This window comes from Pelodiscus sinensis, chromosome 18, assembly GCF_052426305.1.
Source record: "Pelodiscus sinensis isolate ZL-2025 chromosome 18, ASM5242630v1, whole genome shotgun sequence".
Classification (NCBI taxonomy): Eukaryota; Metazoa; Chordata; order Testudines; family Trionychidae; genus Pelodiscus; species Pelodiscus sinensis.
Window position 1 is genome coordinate 5,822,393 of NC_143069.1, and position 23,081 is coordinate 5,845,473.

A 23,081-nucleotide genomic window follows, 5' to 3' on the forward strand; every position below is an offset into this window, starting at 1 on the left:
GCAACCCCGCCCAGCCTGGCGCAGGCTCCTGTATCCCCCGAGCCTGCCCTGCGAGTGAGCCCAGAGGTTCAGGATTCCAGTGGTGCTTGATGCCAACCAGCAGATGGCACGAGGGGTGCAGGAACTCTCTGGCTCTGATGACAACACGAGATAGCGAAGGGAGGTCTCTGCCAAGAGGCTCAAGGAAGTGGTTGTCCTAACCAGCATGAGAGGCTTAGGTGCCAACTTTCCTTCTAGCCAGGGGGCGCTTGACAGCCCCCTCCACCCAAGCCCCCACACAGCCTCTTCCTGCTCCACATCTGCCCTGGCCCCGCCCAAGCCCCTGCCCCTTCCCACTCCCAGCGTCAGCACCTAGAGGGAGAGGTACGTCTACATGAAGACATTGAAGCAGTTTTGTTCTGTCGAGTTCCATTAAAAAGGGACGGGGGCCAATCCCGCCCGGAGAAGCGGTGTAGCTATTCGATAAGCCCGCAGCGGGTCAGCTCAGCCACGGCTCTCAAAGGCGGGTTGTGGTTTTATCGTACACACAGCCAGTTGTTTCCAATACTTCCGCCCTACTTGCACTGGGTGCTTGGCTAAGTAAACCGACACTGGATGTGACTACACACTGCTCAGGGCTTGTCTCTTTCTCCAGCAGGCGCTGGTCCCATAAGAGACGTCCCCGTCCCCAGCTTGTCTCTAATATCCCGCGGCCAACATGGCACCGCCATTGACTGCTGCAAATAGCGGAGGGCGAGGAGCAATGCGGAGATCTGAGGTGGAACTGGAACGCGGGGAGCGCTAGTTCTCTGCGAGCCGCAGATCTGTGAATTCTGCAGAGCCATTGAGTCAGAGGCTGGGGCTCTCAGAGGAAGGCCGGGGGTAGACACCTGCCTGTCCCTCACCTGATCCAGAGCAACAGGGAGCAGCCAGCGCCCCCCAGCATGTCAGAAGAAGCACCCTCACGCTAAGGGGAGGTGGTAGTAGGGTGCCACATAGCCCTGGGGACCCCAGGAAGGGTCACAGCTCTGAGGGCTCTTTACAAATTCGGGTCTTCCTGAACCAATTCCAGACAACCCTCGGGCCAGCGCCCAGGCACAAGATACCACCAGCTAACCCTAGCGGGAGTGGATGGCAGCATGGCGCCGGGGGGGTTTCTGTGTGCAAAGAACAGAGCCAGGGCTCAGTGAAGGTATGTCTACACTGTGGGGGTTTTGGGATACCGGAAAAACTCTGCCGCATCCAGGGAATGCGTTTGCTCTTCTGCTTTTTTTTGCGGGAGTACAAACGCGCTCTTTCCCTCGTTCCATGAGGATGAAGGGCTCTTCCGAAAGAGGGGCATTTTCCGAAACTGGGCCCAGTGTAGACGGGCCAAATTTCGGAAAAGCCTCTTCCGAAAAGAAATCGGAAAAAGCTGTAGTGTAGACCTAGCCTGAGTTGAGTGCAACTCCCACGCCCCTCCCCGGCGTAGCCCCCACATGTGCACCCCTCGCCCACTGCTGTGATGCCAGGGCCACTCAGCCACCAGGGAATACACTGTTCCTGAGTCCCAATCAGCACCCCTGCCAGCCCTCCCTTCCATTGCCTTGCGTAGCATCCCCCATTGTAACACTGAGGTCAGAGGCTGCACAGTCGTGTTGGCTCTTCCCGCTCCCCTCCCCCTCCGTACACACATGGGAGTGTTATAAGGGGGTACACTGGCTGTCTGGATCACGCAAGCCCAGCATTTGTCATGGGAGGAGGGTAACAGAGCAGCGCAGACACCAAGCGATGAGAGCGACACGGGGGGAGTAGGGGGTTGGGGGAGACGGAAGCTGTTAGTGCAATAAGGGCAGAAACCTGCCTGTGCAGAGCAGGACACGCAGACTCGGGGTGAAATCAGACTCCTGCAGATGCCGGCCCCTCCCCAGGGCTCCATGCCCTGAACGGGAGGTTAGCAGCACTACATACGGCGACACTGGTGCTGACAAGTTCACACTCCCAACGTAGCCCTGGGGGCAATATGAGGATATAAGGCCCCCAGCTACCATAGACCCTATACCACGTCTGCTCCAGGTGAATGCTCATGCCCTACAGTGCCCCCTGCAGGCAACACAAGGATATACCAGCCCAGATCCCATAGCTCCAGTATGGCACCTGCTCCAGGTGAATGCTCATGCCCTACAGTGCCCCCTGCAGGCAATACAAGGATATACCAGCCCAGATCCCATAGCTCCAGTATGGCACCTGCTCCAGGTGAATGCTCATGCCCTACAGTGCCCCCTGCAGGCAATACAAGGATATACCAGCCCAGATCCCATAGCTCCAGTATGGCACCTGCTCCAGGTGAATGCACATTCCCCACAGTGCCCCCTGCAGGCAACACAAGGATATACCAGCCCAGATCCCATAGCTCCAGTATGGCACCTGCTCCAGGTGAATGCACATTCCCCACAGTGTCCCCTGCAGGCAACACAAGGATATACCAGCCCAGATCCCATAGCTCCAGTATGTCACCTGCTCCAGGTGAATGCACATTCCCCACAGTGCCCCCTGCAGGCAACACAAGGATATACCAGCCCAGATCCCATAGCTCCAGTATGGCACCTGCTCCAGGTGAATGCCCATTCCCCACAGTGCCCCCTGCAGGCAACACAAGGATATACCAGCCCAGATCCCATAGCTCCAGTATGGCACCTGCTCCAGGTGAATGCCCATTCCCCACAGTGCCCCCTGCAGGCAATACAAGGATATACCAGCCCAGATCCCATAGCTCCAGTATGGCACCTGCTCCAAGTGAATGCACATTCCCCACAGTGCCCCCTGCAGGCAACACAAGGATATACCAGCCCAGATCCCATAGCTCCAGTATGGCACCTGCTCCAGGTGAATGCCCATTCCCCACAGTGCCCCCTGCAGGCAATACAAGGATATACCAGCCCAGATCCCATAGCTCCAGTATGGCACCTGCTCCAGGTGAATGCCCATTCCCCACAGTGCCCCCTGCAGGCAATACAAGGATATACCAGCCCAGATCCCATAGCTCCAGTATGGCACCTGCTCCAAGTGAATGCACATTCCCCACAGTGCCCCCTGCAGGCAACACAAGGATATACCAGCCCGGATCCCATAGCTCCAGTATGGCACCTGCTCCAGGTGAATGCACATTCCATGTCACTGCATTCAGGGGGATAAAACGCCCCAGCTCCCACAACACCAGTACTGCACCTGCTCCAGGTGAGTGCTTGCTCCCCACAGTGCCCCCGGGGGCATCAGGGAGATATAACGACCCCGGCCAGGTACCACAGCTCTGCTGCTGCAGCGGCTCCAGGCCATCCCAACCCGACCCATGGGATTCAGTACGAGCAGCCAGCTTTGCGTTCTGCCCTAAAAACACCTGGAAAGGAAAGCGATGAGCTTATACTCGGCCACCCGCAGGGGACGCTGCTGCCAGCATGCAACGCAGCTGCCCTCAAGCTGCCTCAGCAACCCCCTGCAATCACCTCCCATTCGTCTTAGCTTCATGCACCTCGGGGCATGCATGCCACCCCACCTTCCCTGAGGAGCGGGCCCGCGGCGCAGGGTGGGGCTGGGGCAGCGGGAGCGTGCGCTGTGGATGCATATAGGTTTGCAGGGCTGGCTGGGTCAGTGAGCGGCAGGGGTGGTGAGGAATGAGCAGGGGGGAGGGGAGGTCGCAAGCGCACCATGTGTCTTCGTTACCTCGGTGGCAAAGATGCGCGGCTCCATCTGGTCCGGGATGATATAAATAGGGCGATAGGGGCCTTCTTTGGGGTACCCAGCAGGGGCACGGGAGAAGATCGGCTCCGATTTCCTGCTGTGAGAGAGAGGGGAAAAAAATCCAGCGTGAGCAATGGGGGCGTGATGAGATTACACAACTGCAGGAAGAGGGCTTGAATAAACCCTGACCATCAGAAAGCCATATGTAGGAGGTCATGACCCAGTTTGCCCAGTTAAGGGGGATAAGGGAACCAGCCATACTGTCCCATGATTGAAGCCAGAAACAGGGAGTTAGGATTCCTGGGTTCTCCTCCCAACTTGCTGACTGAATCAAGCAGACCAATGGAATTATGTACCCAGCTTCCAGTGCCTAGGCACCCCAGGATGGACCAGGACCCCATGGTTCTAGGCACTGCACATTGTTGCTATTAGAAGTATTATGGTAGCACCCAGGTGCCCCTGTGATAGAGCAGGAGCCTATGGTGCTAGGTGCTGTACACTTTTATTGCTATTGGGTGTGTTACGGTAGCACCTGGGGGTGTACAGCACCTAGCCCCACAGGATCCTGGTCCATCCTGGGGTGTCTAGGCATTACCGTAATACACATAATAGCAACAGAAACATCTTATGGGTGCACCTGGAAACCCCAGCCACGAACCAGGCCCCCACTGTGCCAAGTACTGTACAAACAGCAAATAAGATGATGGGCCCTGCCCCAGAGAGCTCCCAGTCTAAGTATAAGACAGGAACTGGCAGCTGGAGCCCGGCACAAGGAAACAATCAGCCAAAGATGGGGCTGCAGATCCTGGCACAGCAGGGTGTGAAGGAAGGATGGCAAGGAGGACAGTGCAAATGTTTAAGAGGAGCTCCTTCCAACCAGGGCTGACTGCAAGCCCAGACCCTAATCCCTGTGTGGATCTACAACATGCATCTCCTCTCTGCTCAGCATCAGGCCGGCCTGCGTCCCAGTCTCTGAAAGCAGCTAGAACACGTCAGCACAGAAAAAACAGCACGGCCAGTAGGGCAGAGAACTCACCTCCCTAAATTCCCAGGTGCTTTGACTGCTGAGCTCGCCCTCCCCAAAACCCCTGTTCCACAAACACACACCTGGCTGGTCTGCGCTAGGGAACAGGACGTAGACTCAGCTGTCTGGACAAGGGTACGTCTGTCCCAAAGAAAATTCCAATATTTTATTTGGGATGGAGGGGTGGTTCAAAAATTTCTACATATTGAAAAGTTTCAACCCAGAGACGGGGAGGGGGGGTGGGAGGGGGAAAGATGGACATTTTGACAAAAGTCATTTTGAATTGTCTTGTGGAAAATAGAGTCACCAAAACCTTTGAGTCAAAGTTTGCTAGCTCCCACTAGAAAGCATTCGCAAACATTAACAGCAATACAGAGAACAATACATGTGACGTGTGTTAGGTGTAGTACATGCCACATTAATGGGCACGCTGGGTGAAGTTACGAACTATGCTCCTCCCACAGTTCTGTTCACCCATGTGAGTATCTCCCACAATCTGCAAAGCTGAGGCCAGCATTAAAAATAAGAAGCCCGTAAAAGCCAAGACACACGAGCCCAGTGTCCCAGTGCAGGTTGGAATCTACCTCAACCCTCAACTCTTAGTATCCAAAGCAGAAATATGCAAAGTGCAGAACTAAACCTAGTTATGGAACTGTTACAAACTGGTGGGGTGGATTTTGGGGCAGGGAGGGGTAAAGAGTTTTGTAACTTGTAAAGATGAGACTATAAATACTATTATCTGAAATGCAAATCTTTGAAGCTCACTTTGGGTATGTCTACACTACAGTGCTAATTAGAACTAACTTAGTTCGAATTAGTTAATTCGAACTAAGCTAATTCGAATTAGCGCATCCAGACTTAAAAACTAGTTCAAATTAGCGTTTTGCTAATTCGAACTAGCTTGTCCACACAGAGTGGACCCTGAACTGGGGTTAAGGCTGGCCGGAAGCAGTGCCGGCAGGGCATCAGATGAGGACTTAGAGCATGGAGCTGCTGTCTCAGGCTAGCCGAGGGCTGTGCTTAAAGGGTCTTGACCCCCACCCTGGATAGACAGTTCTCAGGGGTTCCCCGCTTGCAAAGCAGTCCTGGCTTGGAGTGCCCTGAGTGCCCACACTCAGCACATCACAGCACTCAGACATCAGATCGGCTGCACTTGCTGCAGGCTGCCATCTGGGGAGAGGGGTCAATCGGGGGGCTGCAGGAGAGTTTCCACGCCGAGGAGCCCGCAGAGCCACCCCAGTCCTCCCCATTGGGGGCTCGTACCCCAGTCCTCCCTCTCCTCCTTCCACTTACCCCTCCCTAGCCCCCCTTCCTGATGTACAAAATAAAGGACATGTGTGTTCAAAAATAGAAACTCTCTTTATTGAACAAAACTCGGGGAGACTGGGAAAAGGAGGTGGGAGAGGGGAAGAGAGAGGGTGGGGGAGGGGAGGGCAACTATAATGATGAGGGGTTTGAAACAGGTCCCATATGAAGAGAGGCTAAAGAGACTGGGACTTTTCAGCTTAGAGAAGAGGAGACGGAGGGGGGATATGATAGAGGTCTATAAAAGCAAGAGTGGTGTGGAGAGGGTGCATACAGAAAAGTTCTTCATTAGTTTCCATAATAGAAGGACTAGAGGACACCAAAGGAAAGGAATGGGTAGCAGGCTTCAAAAGAATAACAGAAAGTTCTTCTTCACAAAGCAAAGAGTCAACCTGTGGAACTCCTTGCTGCAGGAGGCTGTGAAGGCTAGAACTAGAACAGAGTTTAAAGAGAAGTTAGATCAAGTCATAGAGGTTGGGTCCATGGAGTGGTATTAGCCAGGGGGTAGGAATGGTGTCCCTGGCCTCTGTTTGTGGAAGGCTGGAGATGGATGGCACAAGACAAATGGCTTGATCATTGTCCTCCGTCCATCCCCTTCAGGGTACCTAGTGTTGGCCGCTGTCACCAGACAGGCCACTGGGCTAAATGGACCTTTGGTCTGACCCAGTACGGCCATTCTAAGCTCAGGGCTCAGGGTCGGGGGTCTCAGTGGACCACCCTGATTTTCATGCAAACCTGCTCCTGGGTGGCCAAGCTGGCAGCTCTCCTGCCCTAGACGGCCACTTTCCTGTGCCTAGTGCAGAGGTCGTGGATGAGGTCCACGATGTCTGCACTAGACCAGGCGGGTGCCCGCCTCTTGCGGTCCTGGGCAGGCTCCCAGGAGCCGCCAGCCTGGTCCCGGGAAGAGGCGGAGGGCTGGGAGGCATCGGGTGGCTGGCTCGAGCCATGCCAGGTGCAGGGTCTGCTAGCTGGGTGCTGGCAGGCTTGCACCTGGCACGGGCATCATAGCCAGCCCGTGCCCCTTTAAGGAGTCCGGGGCCGGGAGGGGGGCAGTAGAGTTTTCCTGGTGTTGGCCAGAGTGGCCACCAGGGAAAGCTGGGGAGGGCTAGCCTCCCACTAGTTCGAATTAAGGGGCTACACAGCCCTTAATTCGAACTAGTAAGTTCGAACTAGGCTTAGTCCTCGTAGAATGAGGTTTACCTAGTTCGAACTAAGCGCTCCGCTAGTTCGAATTAAGTTCGAACTAGCGGAGCGCTAGTGTAGCGCCTATGAAAGTTAGTTCGAACTAACGTCCGTTAGTTCGAATTAACTTTGTAGTGTAGACATACCCTTTCTGTTTAAAATGAACATACTTCTTTTCCTATTGTTCTACTTTGTGCTGAGACAATAAACCCAGCTAAGTTTATACCCAGCAAATCTCGAGTATAGGTTTAAAAAAAAAGCTTTTTTGGGGGAGGGGAGGAATAAAAATAATTGGATTTTCAATTTCAAGGGTCTTTTTCTTAAAAGCAAGCTTGTTTGAAGTGAAATCTGAGTTGAATGCAACGTTTGTTTTGTCTAAATGTATAATCTCTTAAAGCATTTACATAAAAAAAGAAATATGTTGAATCCATAAGCCTCTATCAAAATTATTGAATTAAAGAAAGAATCCACATAAAGAAAGAATCAAGGTAAAAACATCTAACTTTTGAGGTGGAGCTTCATAAATGATACAATATGTAGCACTGTGTTAAGGGGCTGTTTAATTAAATTTTATATGTGATTGTGTGTGTTCAATTTAATTCCAGTTACCATTCTAATGTGCGGGATAAATCATAAGCAAAAAGTTAATTATCTAGCAAATAAGCAGTATCATTCACCATTTTACAACATACTAGAACTGTACAATTAATCAGAATTTGAAAAGACTAAGCTATATAAATTGCTTAAATAAAGTTATATAGATATAACATACCCTCCAAGGTAGCAAAAAGATGTACCAATGCTAATGTAAAAGCAATTTCATTGTAAATCAACACGTTTTAATGGTGCTATCAGGGATCAAGAATGCCCCTTTGTTTAGAAAATACCTAAAGTATGAATGAATAAGATGACTATAATCAAGACTTTAAATTGCAGTGTTCCACTTGGTGATTTAAAACAATCCACCCTACATAACCATAGGCACTTTTAGTCCAGTGGTCCTGAGCCCATGGTACATGTACCCCTGGGGTAAGCAGAGGTCTTCATCAACTCATCTAAATTTTTGCCTATGTTCACAACAGGCTCCATAAAAAGCAACTGCGAGTCAGTGCAAACTAAAATTTCATACATTGATTGATTTGTTTATAGAATCATAGAACCCTAGAGCTGGAAGAGACCACAGGAGGTCATCAAGTCCAGCCCCCTGCCCAAGGCAGGACCAACCCCAACTAAATGAACCCAGCCAGGGCTTTGTCAAGCCGAGACTTAAAAATCTCTAAAGATGGAGATTCCACCACCACCCTAGGTAACCCATCCCAGGGCTTCCCCACCCTCCTAGGGAAATAGTTTTTCCTAATATCCAACCTAGACCTCTTCCACTGTAACTTGAGACCATTGCTCCTTGTTCTGACATTCGTCACCACTGTGAACAGCCTCTCTCCATCCTCTTTGGAACCTCCCTTCAGGAAGTTGAAGGCTGCTCTCAAATCCCCTCTCACTCTTCTCTTCTGCAAGGGCTGCCCACCTCCTTCCCATACTGCGTTGCCTAGTGCATTTGTCTGGGAGCTGACCTTGTCCGTGAAGACAGAGGCAAAAAAAGTATTGAATACTTCAGCTTTTCCCACATCATCTGTCACTAGGTTACCTCCCTCATCCGGTAAAGGCCCTACACCCTCTCTGATCACCCCATTATTACTAACATGCCTGTAGAAACCTTTCTTGTTATCCTTCACATCCCTTGCTAGCTGCAATTCCAGTTGCGCTTTCACCTTCCTGATAACTCCCCTGCATTCTCAAGCAATATATTTATACTCCTCCCTAGTCATCAGTCCAAGTTTCCACTTCTTGTCAGCTTCCTTTTTGTGTTTAAGCTCACCAAGGATTTCCCCGGTAAGCTAATCTGGTCACCTACCATTTTCTTGCTGCACATCGAGATGGTTTCTTCCTGTGCCTTTAATAAGGCATCTTTAAAATACTGCCAGCTCTCCTGGACTCCTTTCCCCTTCATGTAAGCATCCCAGGGAATCCTGCCCATCAATTCTCTGAGGGAGTCAAAGTCCGTTTTTCTGAACTCCAGGGTGTGTATTTTGCTACTCTCCTTTATACTGCTCTGTATACTATCCACTGGAGCGTAAGGAAACTATTTATATTCCAATCAAAGTATTTTATATACTGCAAATGAGAAAGCCAGCAATCTGTCAGTAACAGTATGCTGTGACAGTTCTGTTTTTATGTCTGATTTTGTAAGCCCGTAGTTTTTAAATGAGGTGAAACTTGGGGATAGGTAAGACAAACAGACTCTTGAAAGAGATACAGTCATCCGGAAAGGTTGACTGTATTAAGCCTCCACTATAATTGTCAAAAGCACCTGAGCACCTAACTCCCATGGACACTTCTGAAAACCCCACCAGGTGTCTATCTGTGCCTTGAGATGTCTAAGGACCTTTGACAATCTGTCACCATGTTCATAAGAGCAGGGTTTGTCCCTTTAACTTTCCAGTAGAAACAGAAACATGTGTCCATCAGCTGTTTTTGAGTCATATGAAGAAGTGGATTGTACCCATGAAAGCTCATGATGTCATCTCAGAGCCGGCCCAAGCCACGGGCTGACCGGGCTACCGCCTGGGGCGCCCCATTGTAGGGGGCACCATGCAGGGTTGCCGCGCATGCGCTAGGTGCCCAGGGGTGGGGCTGTGCTCCTGGGGCCCGGGGCGCTCGCCGGCCCTGTGCCATCTACATGTTTTGTTAGTCTTTAAGGTGCCGCTAGACTATTCATTGTTTTTTTTAAGTTTTTACAGTTAGAAGCTAACTTGGCTGCTCCTCTGAAGCTTTTATTCCCTTTTCAGCAACTCCAGTCCCAGCGGCACAGCTGCGAAACCCCGAGCACTACAACAGACCCACACCCACACAGCATAGCTAGGCTGAAGCTTGGTCTGCACGCCAGAGATAGGTGGATGTAAGCTGCCTTGTACTGCCTCTCCCCAAAACATTGCACCCCCTTACGCTGGCTTAACTCTGCCTTGGCAAGAGGCAAGATCGATGTGTCAGCGTAGACACTGCATTGCTGACGTCGACAGCCGCTGGCTTTCAGGAGTTATCCCATAATGGCCCGCACTGGCAGGTCACTTGGTTTGAATGACCTGGTGAGGGCGCACACTCCCAACACTATGGGGTGACCGTATTTCCCGATGCTGAATACAGGACACCTGGTAAAACGACTTATCGTCAAGCGAGGTCCAGGGCAATCAATCAGAACTATGCAGAACAAATGTTCAAATCAGCCTCGAGCGGACTGAGCCCCCGTCAAAAAGAAACGCTGAGGAGAGAGTCTTTGATTTACCATCTTATCTTTAAGCTCTTGGGTTCATACGGGAAGGGGTGACACACACACGCTCCCGCCCAGCTCTTTCACGCAGAGGGGGTGACTGACCGACCCAACCCACCCTGCCAGGCACTCTCGGCCCTCTGGGCCTGGCTGGGCCCCCAAGAGGGTTCCATGTTTTCTCAAGGCAACACACGGGGGGGGGGGGGGGGGGGAGGCATGTAGGATCACAGCCCCCCACCCCCAGCAGCACCCAGCCACAGGGAGAGGGATGACCTGGGCTATGTCTTTGCAGACCTCATCCCGCTCCTCCCACACACACTCCCCAGTGGCTGGAAGCAGCTTATCCCTTCCTGCCTGCACAGTGCCTAAAGGCAGCCAACAGCTCCAGGCTGCTGCTGGCCACCGACGTAACCCAGAGTCACCCCCTGGCTACAGCCTGGGCAGGAAGGGGCCAAGCCTGAAGGATGCCTTGTGCACCAGGGCCCAGGGAACCTGGCTGCAGGGGCTTCAGCGAACCCGCTCAGAGAGGTGGCTCAGCAGGGTAGGGCACCTCAGGGGCAGAGCAGCCCTATGCCCCCTGAGGGGCAGGACCCGAGATGGGGGGTAGGAGAAAGAGGGTGGCTAAGCCTCTGCCCTAAGGGCTGCTGTGGAGCCTCCAGGGTCAAGGTGTGAACAGACCAGAAATTGCAGCCCCTGCCTGCCCAGACCTTACCCGAGGGGCAGAGATGCCAGCACTGTGTGGCCCCACATGCTGCAGCTTTGCCCTGCCACCAGCCTTGTGCGTCCACCCCCATCATCGGCCCTGGATACCCCCACTCACAGCTTAGGGGCGGGCTGCTGGCAAGCAGGGATCCGACTAAATATAGCACCCGCCAGTATTGATGGGGGGAGGGTGGCAGACAGAAAATGGCAGAACATCTGCAGCAGAGCCTCAGTATGGGACTGTCCCTTTAAAAGCGGGACACCTGGTCACCCTACACCACAAGGAACATAGTGTGGATGTGCAAAAGTGATTTAATACCTGCAGCGACTGTATATCAATGTAACTGAGGTCGACTAAGGCCAGGTCTACACTGGCAGAGAAAAATCGAAGCAAGATACTCATCTCCAGGTGCGGGAATTGTGTTGCTGGAGTCGACATACCTTGCACCAATTTTCTGGGACAGCCCCACAGCTAAGGTCAATGGGAGAAATGTTCCTGTCAATTTCCCTTACTCCCCGCAACAGCAAGGAGAACCAGTGCCAACGGGGCACCCTCAGCATTCAATTTAGTTGGTCTTTACTAGACCCACTAAATCAAACCCTGGAGGATCGATTGCTGGTGCTTCAATCATCCAGCAAGTAGAGACGTGTCCTTAGCTTTGTAGTGTAGCGTTGCCCTGATAAAACTGCCCCAACTGAGTGGGACTGTCGGGAAGGGATTTAAAACACACAGCATCACCAACCCCAGCATTAAAAATCCCAAGTTGGGCCCTAAAATGCGGAGATGGCGCATGCTTTGTCTAAAGACGAAAACTGTTTTATCTATGCCAGCATATTCCAAGAGGCACAACAGCTGTCGTGTGATCATAGACGCAGGGTATATTACTTCCTAGCTCTTCTATAGAGATTTTCATCAGCAGATCTCAAAGCGTTTTGCAAAGCGAGGCAGAATCATGATCCCCACTTTACAAATGGGGAAACCAAGGCACAGAGGGGAACCGACTTGCTCCAGGTCACCCAGCAGGCCAAGGGCCAAGCTGGGCCAAAGGGAGGGGGGCAGCGATTAAAAAGGGCCCAGGACTCCGAATTGCTGCTACTGTGGTAGTGGTTTGAGCCTCAGGCCTTTTAATTGGCTGTTTAATTAAGTCTCTGCACCCCTGATTGGTCCCTCCCCCTCATCCACAGGACTCCACCCATCCCTGCCTGGCCTGCAGATACAGGAGCTGCCAAGTGCCTCTCAGCCAGGCTGTGTGCCCACCACAAGGCCTTGGAGCCTGGTTGGGGTGGGTGACAGGGCCTGGCCTAGCTCCCACCCTGGGGAGGGAGAGATCCTGCAGGGAGGCCTTGGCACTGTGACAGGGAACGTGACACAGAGTCGGGCCACAGTATCCCCGCCAACACTCCCCCCAGAAAGGAAGCTGAATTCTCAGCTAATCTTGGGACACCAGGAGCTGGATCTTTGAGTAAAAAACCCACCAAAAATGGCTAGTGTCACTAACACAAATGGACTTAAAAATAGCTGGAAGTGGTTGACATTTATTTTTCAAAATTCCCATTTCAGTCAGTTGCAGCCACATGCCCCGAAAAGGTTTGGCATATTTCCGCTGCTGGATGTCCAACGTGCAGCACCCCACCTGGTTTTTCCAAGCAGCTCTGGATGCCAGGTCCTGAGCACTGATGAAAACCCAGTTGTGAGCCTCCTCGTAGGACAGCGATGGGCAACCTAGGCAAGTGCGTGGGCCTTCTGAGTGTCCCTCCGTCTCACTGGGCCACAAGATTGTTGTCACCAAGACAGTCTCCTGAAATAGGGTTTGCTCACTGCACTTGAATTTGCAGGGGGTGCTGACGGAACCGTGGCAGCGCTGTGATTGGCTGCAGAGGCAGTGCCCGGCTCTCACGGTCACTACTGTGTGCAATCAGCGTGCACCTCACATCATGGGCCCTGGCTGTACATGTGTGTCACTTCAGTGATACCGGTAGGAAAAAACCTACATGGACAGAAACCAGCGGAATGTGGCAACGGGCCGTAGGCTGCCCACCACTGTACTAGGAGCTGTTGAGAGATTTTGCAAATCTCCCTTTTCAGAGCTGTGGGGGAAAAAACCCGCCCGCCCAATGGTGCATGTGGAGTGTTAAAAGCGGCGGGGGTGGGTGTTAGGACCTAGCATCTGAGAAAGTCACTGATTTGTATCTTTCAGAAAACTGCCTAATCTTGGTTTTAAAAAACCAAATCAATACACAGCCAGCACAGGAGAATCCACAAGGACCTTCAGCAAAGACATAAAATCCAGTCAGTGGCAACTCAGAGACTGAGGCTATGTCTAGACTGCAGGCTTCCTTCGGAAGAAGCTTTTCCAGAAGAGATTTTCCAAAAAAACTTCCAAAAGAGCACACAGCAAAAGCACATCAAAAAAGCAGATGGACACTGAATGGACACTCTCTCCTGTCTCGCATTTAAGCTGTGATTACTATGGACGGACTGGCCACCAGGGCACCTGTGCTTTTTCTTCTTTCCTCTTCTTCTGAAAGAACTCCCTCTTCCCTGTCCACACACGCCTTTTTCTGAAAGAGCTCTTTCGGAAAAAGGCTTCTTCCTCGTAAAATGAGGTTTGCCAATGTCGGAAAAACCCCTCTGTTCTTTTGATTTTTTTTCGAAAGAATGCGATTTAAGTGTGGATGTAAGTGAAGTTTTTTTGGAAAAACGGACATTTTTCTGAAAAAAACTTCTGTGTAGACATAGTTTGAGGCACTGAAAGCTCCTGAATTCTGCAATGCCAGACACGCCCACAGCATCACAGACGTGTCGGGCTGGAAGGGGTTATCTAGCCCCGGACCCTGCGCTGAGGCAGGGCCAAGTACCATAGAATCATTGAGTCCTAGGGCTGCAAGAGACCTCAGGAGTCATTGAGTCCAATATCCCTGGTCCAGCCTGGTCTTGTCCAGTGGTGAGGACCCCACAACCTCCTTTGGAAGCCTGTTCCAGGCTTCACTCCCCTGAGTTAGAAAGTTTGTTCCAATCTCTCCCTTAAATCTCCCATGCTGTAGATTGCACCCATTTCTTCTTGTCCTGCCTCCAGCGGACATGGAGAACTTGTGATCCCCAGCTTCCTGATAACAGCCCTTAAGGTATCTGAAAAAATGTATCGAGTCTCCCCCTCAGTCTTCTTTTCTCAAGAATAAACGTGCCCAGGTTCTTAACCCTTTCCTCCTAGGGCAGGATGACTAAACCCTGGATCATTTCTGTTGCTCCCTTCTTGATTTGCTCCAAGTTAGCCACATCTTTTCTAAATTGCGGTGCCCAGAACCGGATTCTGTTCCTCAGCTGAGGCCTCACCAGTACCAAGCAGAATGGGACAGTTGCCTCCTGTGTCTTACATACGACATTTCTGTTAATACACCTCAGAATGGTATTAGCCCTTGTCACAACAGCAACACACTGAGGGTACGTCTACACTACAGCGCTAGTTCGAACTAACTTAGTTCGAATTAGTTAATTCGAACTAAGCTAGTTCGAACTAACGCATCTAGAACTAAAAACTAGTTCGAACTAGCGTTTTGCTAGTTCGAACTAGTAAGTCCACATTGAGTGGACTCTGAACAGGGCTTAATGATGGCCGGAAGCAGTGCCGGCAGGGCATAAAAGGAGGACTTAGAGCATGGAGATACTGTCTCAGGCTAGCCGAGGGCTGTGCTTAAAGGGTCCCGACCCCCACCCCGGACACACAGTTCTAAGGGGTGCCCCGCTTGCAAAGAAGTTCTGGCTTGGAGTGCCCTGAGTGCCCACACTGGGCACATCACACCACTCGGCCATCAGCCCGGCTGCACTTGCCGCAGGCTGCCATCTGGGGAGAGGGAGTAATTGGGGGGCTGCAGGAGAGCTTCCACCCCCAGAAGCCCGCAGAGCCAGCCCAGTCCTCCCCATCGGGGGCTCGTACCCCATTCCTCCCTCACCTCCTTCCACTTGCCCTTCCCTAGCCCCCCTTCTTATTGATGTACAAAATAAAGATAACGTTTCTTCCAACATTGACTCTGTCTTTATTGAACAAAACTGGGGGAGACTGGGAAAAGGAGGTGGGAGAGGGGAAGAGAAAGGCTGGGAGAGGGGAGGGCAACTAACATGATCAGGGGTTGGGAACAGGTCCCAGATGAAGAGAGGCTACAGAGACTGGGACTGTTCAGCTTAGAAAAGAGGAGACGGAGGGGGGACAGGATAGAGGTCTCTAAAAGCAGGGGTTGGGTGGAGAGGGTGCATTCAGAAAAGTTCTTCCTGAGTTCCCATAAAGAAGGACTAGAGGACACCAAAGGAAAGGAATGGGTAGCAGGCTTCAAACTAGTAAGAGAAAGTTGTTCTTGACAAGGCAAATAGTTAACCTGTGGAACTCCTTGCTGCAGGAGGCTGTGAAGGCTAGAACTAGAACAGAGTTTAAAGGGAAGTGAGATCAAGTGATGGAGGTTGGGTCCATGGAGTCCTATTAGCCAGAGGGTAGGAGTGGTGTCCCTGCCCAAAGTTTGTGGAAGGCTGGAGAGGGATGGCACGAGACAAATGGCTTGGTCATTGTCTTCGGTCCATCCCCTCCAGGGTCCCTAGGGTTGGCCGCTGTCGGCAGACAGGCTACTGGGCTAGATGGACCTTTGGTCTGACCCAGGACGGCCATTGTAAGCTCAGGGCTCAGGGTCGGGGGTCTCAGTGGACCCCCTTGATTTTCATGCACACCTGGTCCTGGGTGGCCAGGCTGGCAGCTCTCCTGCCCTAGCCGGCCACTTTCCTGTGCCTAGTGCGGAGATCGTGGACGAGGTCCACGATGTCCGCACTAGCCCAGGAAGGTGCCCGCCTCTTGCGGTCCAGGGCAAGCTCCCGGGAGCCGCCAGCCTGGTCCCGGCAAGAGGGGGTGGGCTGGGGGGCATCGGGTGGGTGGCTCTGTGCCGTGCCAGGTGCAGGGTCTGATAGCTGGGTGCTGGCAGGCTTGCACCTGGCACGGGCACCGTAGCCAGCCCGTGCCCCTTTAAGGGGTCCGGGGCCGGGAGGGGGGCATAGAGTTTCCCTGGTGTTGGCCAGAGTGGCCACCAGGGAAACCTGGGGAGGGCTAGCCTCCCACTAGTTCGAACTAAAGGGCTACACAGCCCTTAGTTCGAACTAGCTAGTTCGAACTAGGCGTTAGTCCTCGTAAAATGAGGTTTTCCTAGTTCGAACTAAGCGCTCCGCTAGTTCGATTCAAATTCGAACTAGCGGAGCGCTAGTGTAGCGCATAGGAAAGTTAGTTCGAACTAACGTCCGTTAGTTCGAACTAACTTTCTAGTGTAGACATACCCTGACTCTGACTCAGTTTATGATCCACTGTAACACCCAGGTGCTTTTCAGTAGTGCAACACCCTAACTGGTTATTCCTTATTTTACACTGGTACATTTGATACCCCCTCCCTCCCACACACACACACATACTTCTGAAGTGAAGTATTTTGCACTTGCCTTTACTGAATTACCTGATTTCAGACCAATTCTCTAATTATCGTGTTCCAGATATTAAGCACGTGTCTAAAGTTCCTGTCACATCAAGGCCAAAGTCAGCGCCTGCTTTTAAAAATATTGGTCTGTGTCATGTAAGGTACCAGATGCCATGGTGACGGACACAGTATGAGATAGCGCATTTGCAGTTGCACAGGTCCCATGTAAGAACACAAGAAGTTCAATATTTCAGTTGAGAAGTGCTTTCGGATTGTCAAAGGGGTGTGAGATGAGAAAAGAATGAACTCTATAAAATCTAGGATGTATTTAGGCCAGATCAAATCATTCAATGATGTACTCTGGTGGGGAACAATTGATTCTTACAATTAAAACATGCCTCCAAAAGCAACACAAGGACAAGCTTTTGGTAAAGATTTGAGAACATGAGGCCGGACTTTAAGGGTATGTCTAGACTACATGTCTCTGCCAACAGAGGCATGTAAATTAGACTACCTGACATAGTCAAAGAAGCGGTAATTTAAATATCCCTTTGCTTCATTAAAATAAAAATGGCCGCCGCACTGTGCCGGCTCAGCTGATCGTCGGCACAGCGCGGCAGTCAAGACATGGATCGGTCGACAGGGAACGCCTTTTTCGACTGCTCCTGTAAACCTCGTTTCACGAGGCATAAGGGAGCAGTCGACAAAGGCGTTCCCTGTGGACTGATCCGCGTCTTGCCTGCCGCTCTGTGCCGACGATCAGCTGAGTCGACACAGCACGGTGGCCATTTTTATTTTAATGAAGCTGGGGATATTTAAATCCTCACTTCATTGACTATGTCGGGTAGTCTAATTTACATGCCTCTGTTGGCAGAGGCATGTAGTTTAGACATACCCGAAGTGAAGAGATCCTCAAAGACCAAGTTTAAAGGAGACAAAAAATCAACGTGTTTTCCATGACTCTCCATCATCACTGGAATAAAAGACTGGTGTGTGTGTGTGTGTGTGTGTGTGTGTGTGTGTGTGTGTGTGTGTGTGTGTGTGAGAGAGAGAGAGAGAGAGAGAGAGAGAGAGAGAGAGAGATAACAGTGAAGAACTGTTAATTGGCAAGATCAAGAGCTTTGCTAGTGACAGGCAGTCCCCCGGCGTTACGGTACAAGATAGGGACTGTAGGTTTGTTCTTAAGTTGAATCTGTATGTAAATCGGAACTGTCGTCCAGATTCAGCCGCTGCTGAAACTGATCAGTTTCAACAGCGGCTGAATCTGGATGCCAGTTCTGACTTACATACAGATTCAACTTAAGAATCCCAGGCGTCCCCAAGTCAGCTGCTGCTGAAACTGATCAGCTGCTGATTCCAGGAATCTGGGGGCAGAGCAACTCTGCCTCGGGCTTCCTGTAGTCAGCCGCTGGTCAGTTTCAGCAGCGGCTGACTTGGGGACGCCTGGGGCAGAGCAGCTAGGCTGCTGGGTTGCTCCAGTAGAGCCGCTCCTCGGCGCTACTGGAGCAACCCAGCAGCACCCCAGCTGCTCTGCCCCAGGCGTCCTGATTCAGCCACTGCTGAAACTGACCAGCAGCGGCTGAATCAAGACGCCTGGGGCAGAGCAGCTGGGGTGCTGCCGGGTTGGTCCGGTAGCGCCGAGGAGCGACGCTGCGGGACCAACCCAGCAGCGCCCCAGCTGCTCTACCCCAGGCGTCGTGGGCAGAAAAGCCTGGTCTGCTGGGGGGGAGGGGGCACTAGCTGCACCCCCTCCCCCCAGCAGACCAGGGAGACGGGGAGCAAAGGCACGGAGGACACCCGCAGCAGGACAGCCCAGGCGCGCCACGGCTGTCTCGCTGCGGGCGGCCTCCGAGGCTTTGCTCCGCGTCTCCCTGGTCTGACCAAGTTAAGGGAATGTGGATTGGATAAATGGACGGTAAGATGGATAGAAAGATGGCTAGAAGGCCGGGCCCAGCGGGTAGTGATCAATGGCTCGATGTCAGGATGGCAGTCGGTTTCTGGCGGAGTGCCCCAAGGTTCGGTTCTAGGACCGGTTTTGTTCAATATCTTTATTAATGACCTGGATGAGGGGATGGATCGCACCCTCGGCAAGTTTGCGGATGACACTAAGCTGAGGGAGAGGTAGATACACTTGAGGACAGAGATAGGGTCCAGAGTGACTTAGACAAATTGGAGGATTGGGCCACAAGAAATCTGATGAGGTTCAACAAGGACAAGTGCAGAGTCCTGCACTTGGGACAGAAGAATCCCAAGCATTGTTACAAGCTGGGGACCAACCAGTTAAGTAGTAGTTCTACAGAAAAGGACCTGGGGGTTACGGTGGATAAGAAGCTGGATATGAGTCAACAGTGTGCCCTTGTAGCCAGGAAGGCGAATGGCATATTAGGTTGCATTAAGAGGAGCATTGCCAGCAGATCCAGAGATGTCATTATTTCCCTTTATTCGGCTTTGGTGAGGCCGCATCTGGAGTATTGTGTCTAATTCTGGGCCCCCCCTACAAAAAGGATGTGGACGCATTGGAGAGGGTCCAGCGGAGGGCAACCAAAATGATTAGGGGGCTGCAGCACATGACCTATGAGGAGAGGCTGAGGGATTTGGGTTTGTTTAGTCTGCAGAAGCGAAGAGTGAGGGGGGATTTGATAGCAGCCTTCAACTTCCTGAAGGGAGGTTCCAAAGAGGATGGAGAGAGGCTGTTCTCAGTGGTGACAGATGGCAGAACAAGGAGCAATGGTCTCAAGTTGTGGTGGGAGAGATCCAGGTTGGATATTAGGAAAAACTATTTCCCTGGGAGGGTGGTGAAGCACTGGAATGTGTTACCTAGGGAAGTAGTGGAGTCTCCATCTCTAGAGGTGGTTAAGTCTCAGCTTGACAAAACCATGGCTGGCTTGATTGAGTTGGGATTGGTCCTGCCTAGAGCAGGGGGCTGGACTTGATGACTTTCTGAGGTCTCTTCCAGCTCTGTGGTTCTATGATTCTATGAACGCCAGTAATTCATTCAGATTGGCACTAGTTGCCTATGCGGAGGAAGATGGCCCTGTGGTTAGAATACAAGGCTGGGACTCGGGGGCCTGCACTGAGTACCCCGCTCCACCCCAGTGCTCCTGGCAAGCTTCTTAGGACTGGATTTTTCACAGGAAAAGGAACTGAACCCAGGTCTCTGTCTGTTGCAGCAACCCCTAAACCAGAGTGGGGAGCTTACAGCCTATGGGCCAGAGCTGGCCCCCAGTTACCTTTGATCCGGGCTGCAAGGCTGAGGCTTCCCTTCTGCCCCAGCAGGGTGAGCCGGTGCTGCTGCTCTAACCCAGCTACAGGCCTCCCTGGCTCGGCACCTCCTCCCACCGCTTGCTTCCCACCAGTGTGTGCCCCCCGAATGATTCCTCTTTGGTCAGTGGCCCCTGACCAAGCCAAGGTTCCCTGACCCTGCTGGAAGCTATCCTTCCTCGGGACAGACCATGGAAGGGAGCTCCAGCAAATGCAAACAGGAGTACCTAGGAAGGGGTCAGAAACAGCCACTCCCGAAGGGAGCAGCGTCAGTTTCACAGGGTAACAACCTTCAGAGACCTACAGGCCAGCAATCAGATTTGAATAGGCATCCTGAGCCCCCTCTGTAGGACCTCAAAGAAAACAACAACAGATTTCCCACGGAGTCAGCTCACACAGAAGGCCTCTGCGAGTCCACCATGACCCTTAGTTGATTGTTCCAATGCTTCCTTACCAGTGTTCCCTCTAAGATTTTCCAGCCATGAGTAGAGTGAGTTTTGGATACTTGTGCACCAATATTGAGGTCACGCGTGCTGGTTTGGATGTGCCACCGCGGCACCCAATTTATTAACACACATGTTCCCAACTGTTGGAGCACCCCCTCCCCTCACCATGCAGCACATCCCGTTCCCGGCCCCAGCCGCCAGAACAGGCTTTGGCAGCCCCAGCGACTGGAGCAGGCCCCCAGCCCCAGTGGTTCCCTCACCATGCCGTTTCAGCCGGCCCCGACTGCCAGAGCAGGCACCTGCCGCGTGAGTTCTGTGGCATGGCTCGCCAGAGGTAGGTGGGGAAGAAGTTTTTGTGCGTGGCCGCGCAGGCAAGCACCTTAGCAGGAACTAGATTCGTTAGTCTCCCTGGTAAGAATTTACACCTCATTGTCAGTCTGAGCTTGTCCAGTTTCAACTTCCAGACACTGGCTCATGCTCCTTTCTCTGCTCTATTGCAGAGCCCATTATTAAACGTGTGAGTCCTATCCAGGTACCTAGAGACTGACCAAGTCACCCTTCACGGTCTCGTTATTAAGCTACCTAGATTTTGCCTTTTGAGTTTATCGCTATCAGGCAGTTTTTGTAATCTTAAAGGTTTAGAAAACATGCCTGTTAGTGCCAGACTTAAGGAGCAAAATGCTAAGGCTCCTCTCCGACCCTCCTACAGTTTATCAACATCCTCCCTGAATTGTGAAACAGGACGCAGGATCTCAGCAGCAGCCGCACCAGTGTCAGAGAGAGAAAGCAGCCTCTCTGTGCCTACTCAGTGCTCCTCTCTTTACCATCCCAGCGTGGCTGCAGCTCTTTTGGCCCTAGCATCACACTGGGAGCTCCTGTTCAGCTGATCATCTGTGACTACAAATCTCTCTTTTTTTTTTTTTTGCAGCCAGAACCCTCCTACTTCCATCCTGTGAGTACGGCCTGCATCCTTTATTCCTAGATATACATGTTTCCATTTAGCCGGGTTTAGGAGTGGCAGGAGGACCCTAGAAGTGGAGGACCTGCCACGCCCTTTCTCCCTGAGGCCACACCCCTTCTTCCTGTAGCCACACTCCTTCTCTGTTACTCACACTAAAGGCTGGGAACATGTGGGAAGGCCCCTCCATTCTAGGGATCCTGGCCATACTAAAACATGTTTTATTTGCTTGTGCCCAATTTACCAAGACACCCAGGCTGCCTTTGGTCTTTGCTATTTACCAACCCCCAACCGTTGGGCCAGCTGCAAACTCTCAGTGATGCAACCGTAGGAGAAAAAATATTTTAGGTTATTGCAGGACCTGCTCCACACCCAGATTTTACACAGCTAAAACCAGTGTCAGCCAGGGGGCTCAGTGACTGTTTTTCACCCATCTACTTTCACCAGGACAAGCCCGACTGTGAGGCAATTTAGACCATACAGGAGAAAGATGCCTTATACTGCTAGGCTATGTCTACACTGGTGGGTTATTGTGCAAGAACGGCCGTTCTTCCGCAGAGCGTCCACACTGCCCAGCCCCTCTTGCGCAAGAAGATTTACAGTAAACTGCATAGTAAGAGAGGGCTTCGTGCGCAAGAGCTATGCTCTTTTCTAACAGGTGTAAGCTCTCTTGCACAAGAGCTCTTGCGCAAGAGGGCAGTGTGGACGTGCGGCAGGGGTTTCTAGTGCAAGAAAGCCCTATGGCTAAAATGGCCATCAGAGCTTTCTTGTGCAAGAGAGCGTCCACACTGCCATGGCTGCTCTTGTGCAAAAGCACATCTCGCACATGGCAGTGTGGATGTGTTCCTGCACACGAGTTCTTTCACAAGAACCCTTGCCCAAGATGTTCTTGCACAAGAAGCCACCAGTGTAGACATAGCCCCAGAGCGTATTCCTCTACAATACGGGAGCAAGAAGCACACACACACCTTTTAGCTTCCAATGGAAGGTGAAAGGCTCTCAGCAGTTTGCTGGAAGTGCCAGTCACTTGCTCAGGACTAAGGCTGGGGTCTGGGAACTATGATTTGCTTCTGAAGATCACACTAAGAGCCCAGGAGCCACACACACCCATAGGCTATGTCTACATTGCGCATTCATAAGTAGCAGAACAGCTCTTGCGCAAGAGGGTTTCTTGCGCAAGAAGGAGCCCCTTGCGCAAATATGGCAGCTCATTAGGTTTGCAAGAATGCGCGATGTAGACGTAGCACAATGTAGACATAGCCCTAGAGTGTTTGCAGAAGCCCACAGAGGTGGGTAAGCGGGCAGAGAGGGGCAGATAAGGAACCAATGGCAGGAGGTTGAAGCCAGATGAGCTCAAGCACAAATTTGTTTTTTATCACCCTGCAGCTGACTTGCCCTTAGAATCAACCTCTCTTGACATCTTCAGCGCTCGATGGACTGGCTGCCTTTCAAGAAGGGACAGTTCAGCCAAACTCAGGGACTCAGTACTGGGGGCTCTGGGTGAACCTGAATGGTTACAGGAAGGGGGATAAAAGGGTTCCGTGGAGATTAGAGCTGAGAAGGATCATTAGATCAGCTCCATGTAGCACAAGTCATTATACTTTGTCCAGAGCCCCTAGCATTAGACATGACAGCCTGATAAACCGGGACAAGCAAACAGTAGGGCTGTGTCTACACTGCACCCCTTTTCCGGAAAAGGGATGCAGATTAGACAAGTCGGAATTGCAAATGCAGCGGGGA

At 51.9% G+C, this 23,081-nt stretch overlaps 1 protein-coding gene across 2 annotated transcripts in view; it reads right to left on the reverse strand.

Annotated features, from left to right (window-relative positions):
• The window catches only part of DLL3 (delta like canonical Notch ligand 3), a 332,834-nt gene that overhangs the window by 168,380 nt on the left and 141,373 nt on the right, over positions 1–23,081 (reverse strand). For both annotated transcript variants that reach the window (XM_075915297.2, XM_075915296.2), the window contains exon 8: positions 3,679–3,793. In XM_075915297.2, the coding sequence (XP_075771412.2) occupies positions 3,679–3,793 (115 nt within the window). The remainder of the gene's footprint in view (positions 1–3,678; positions 3,794–23,081) is intronic.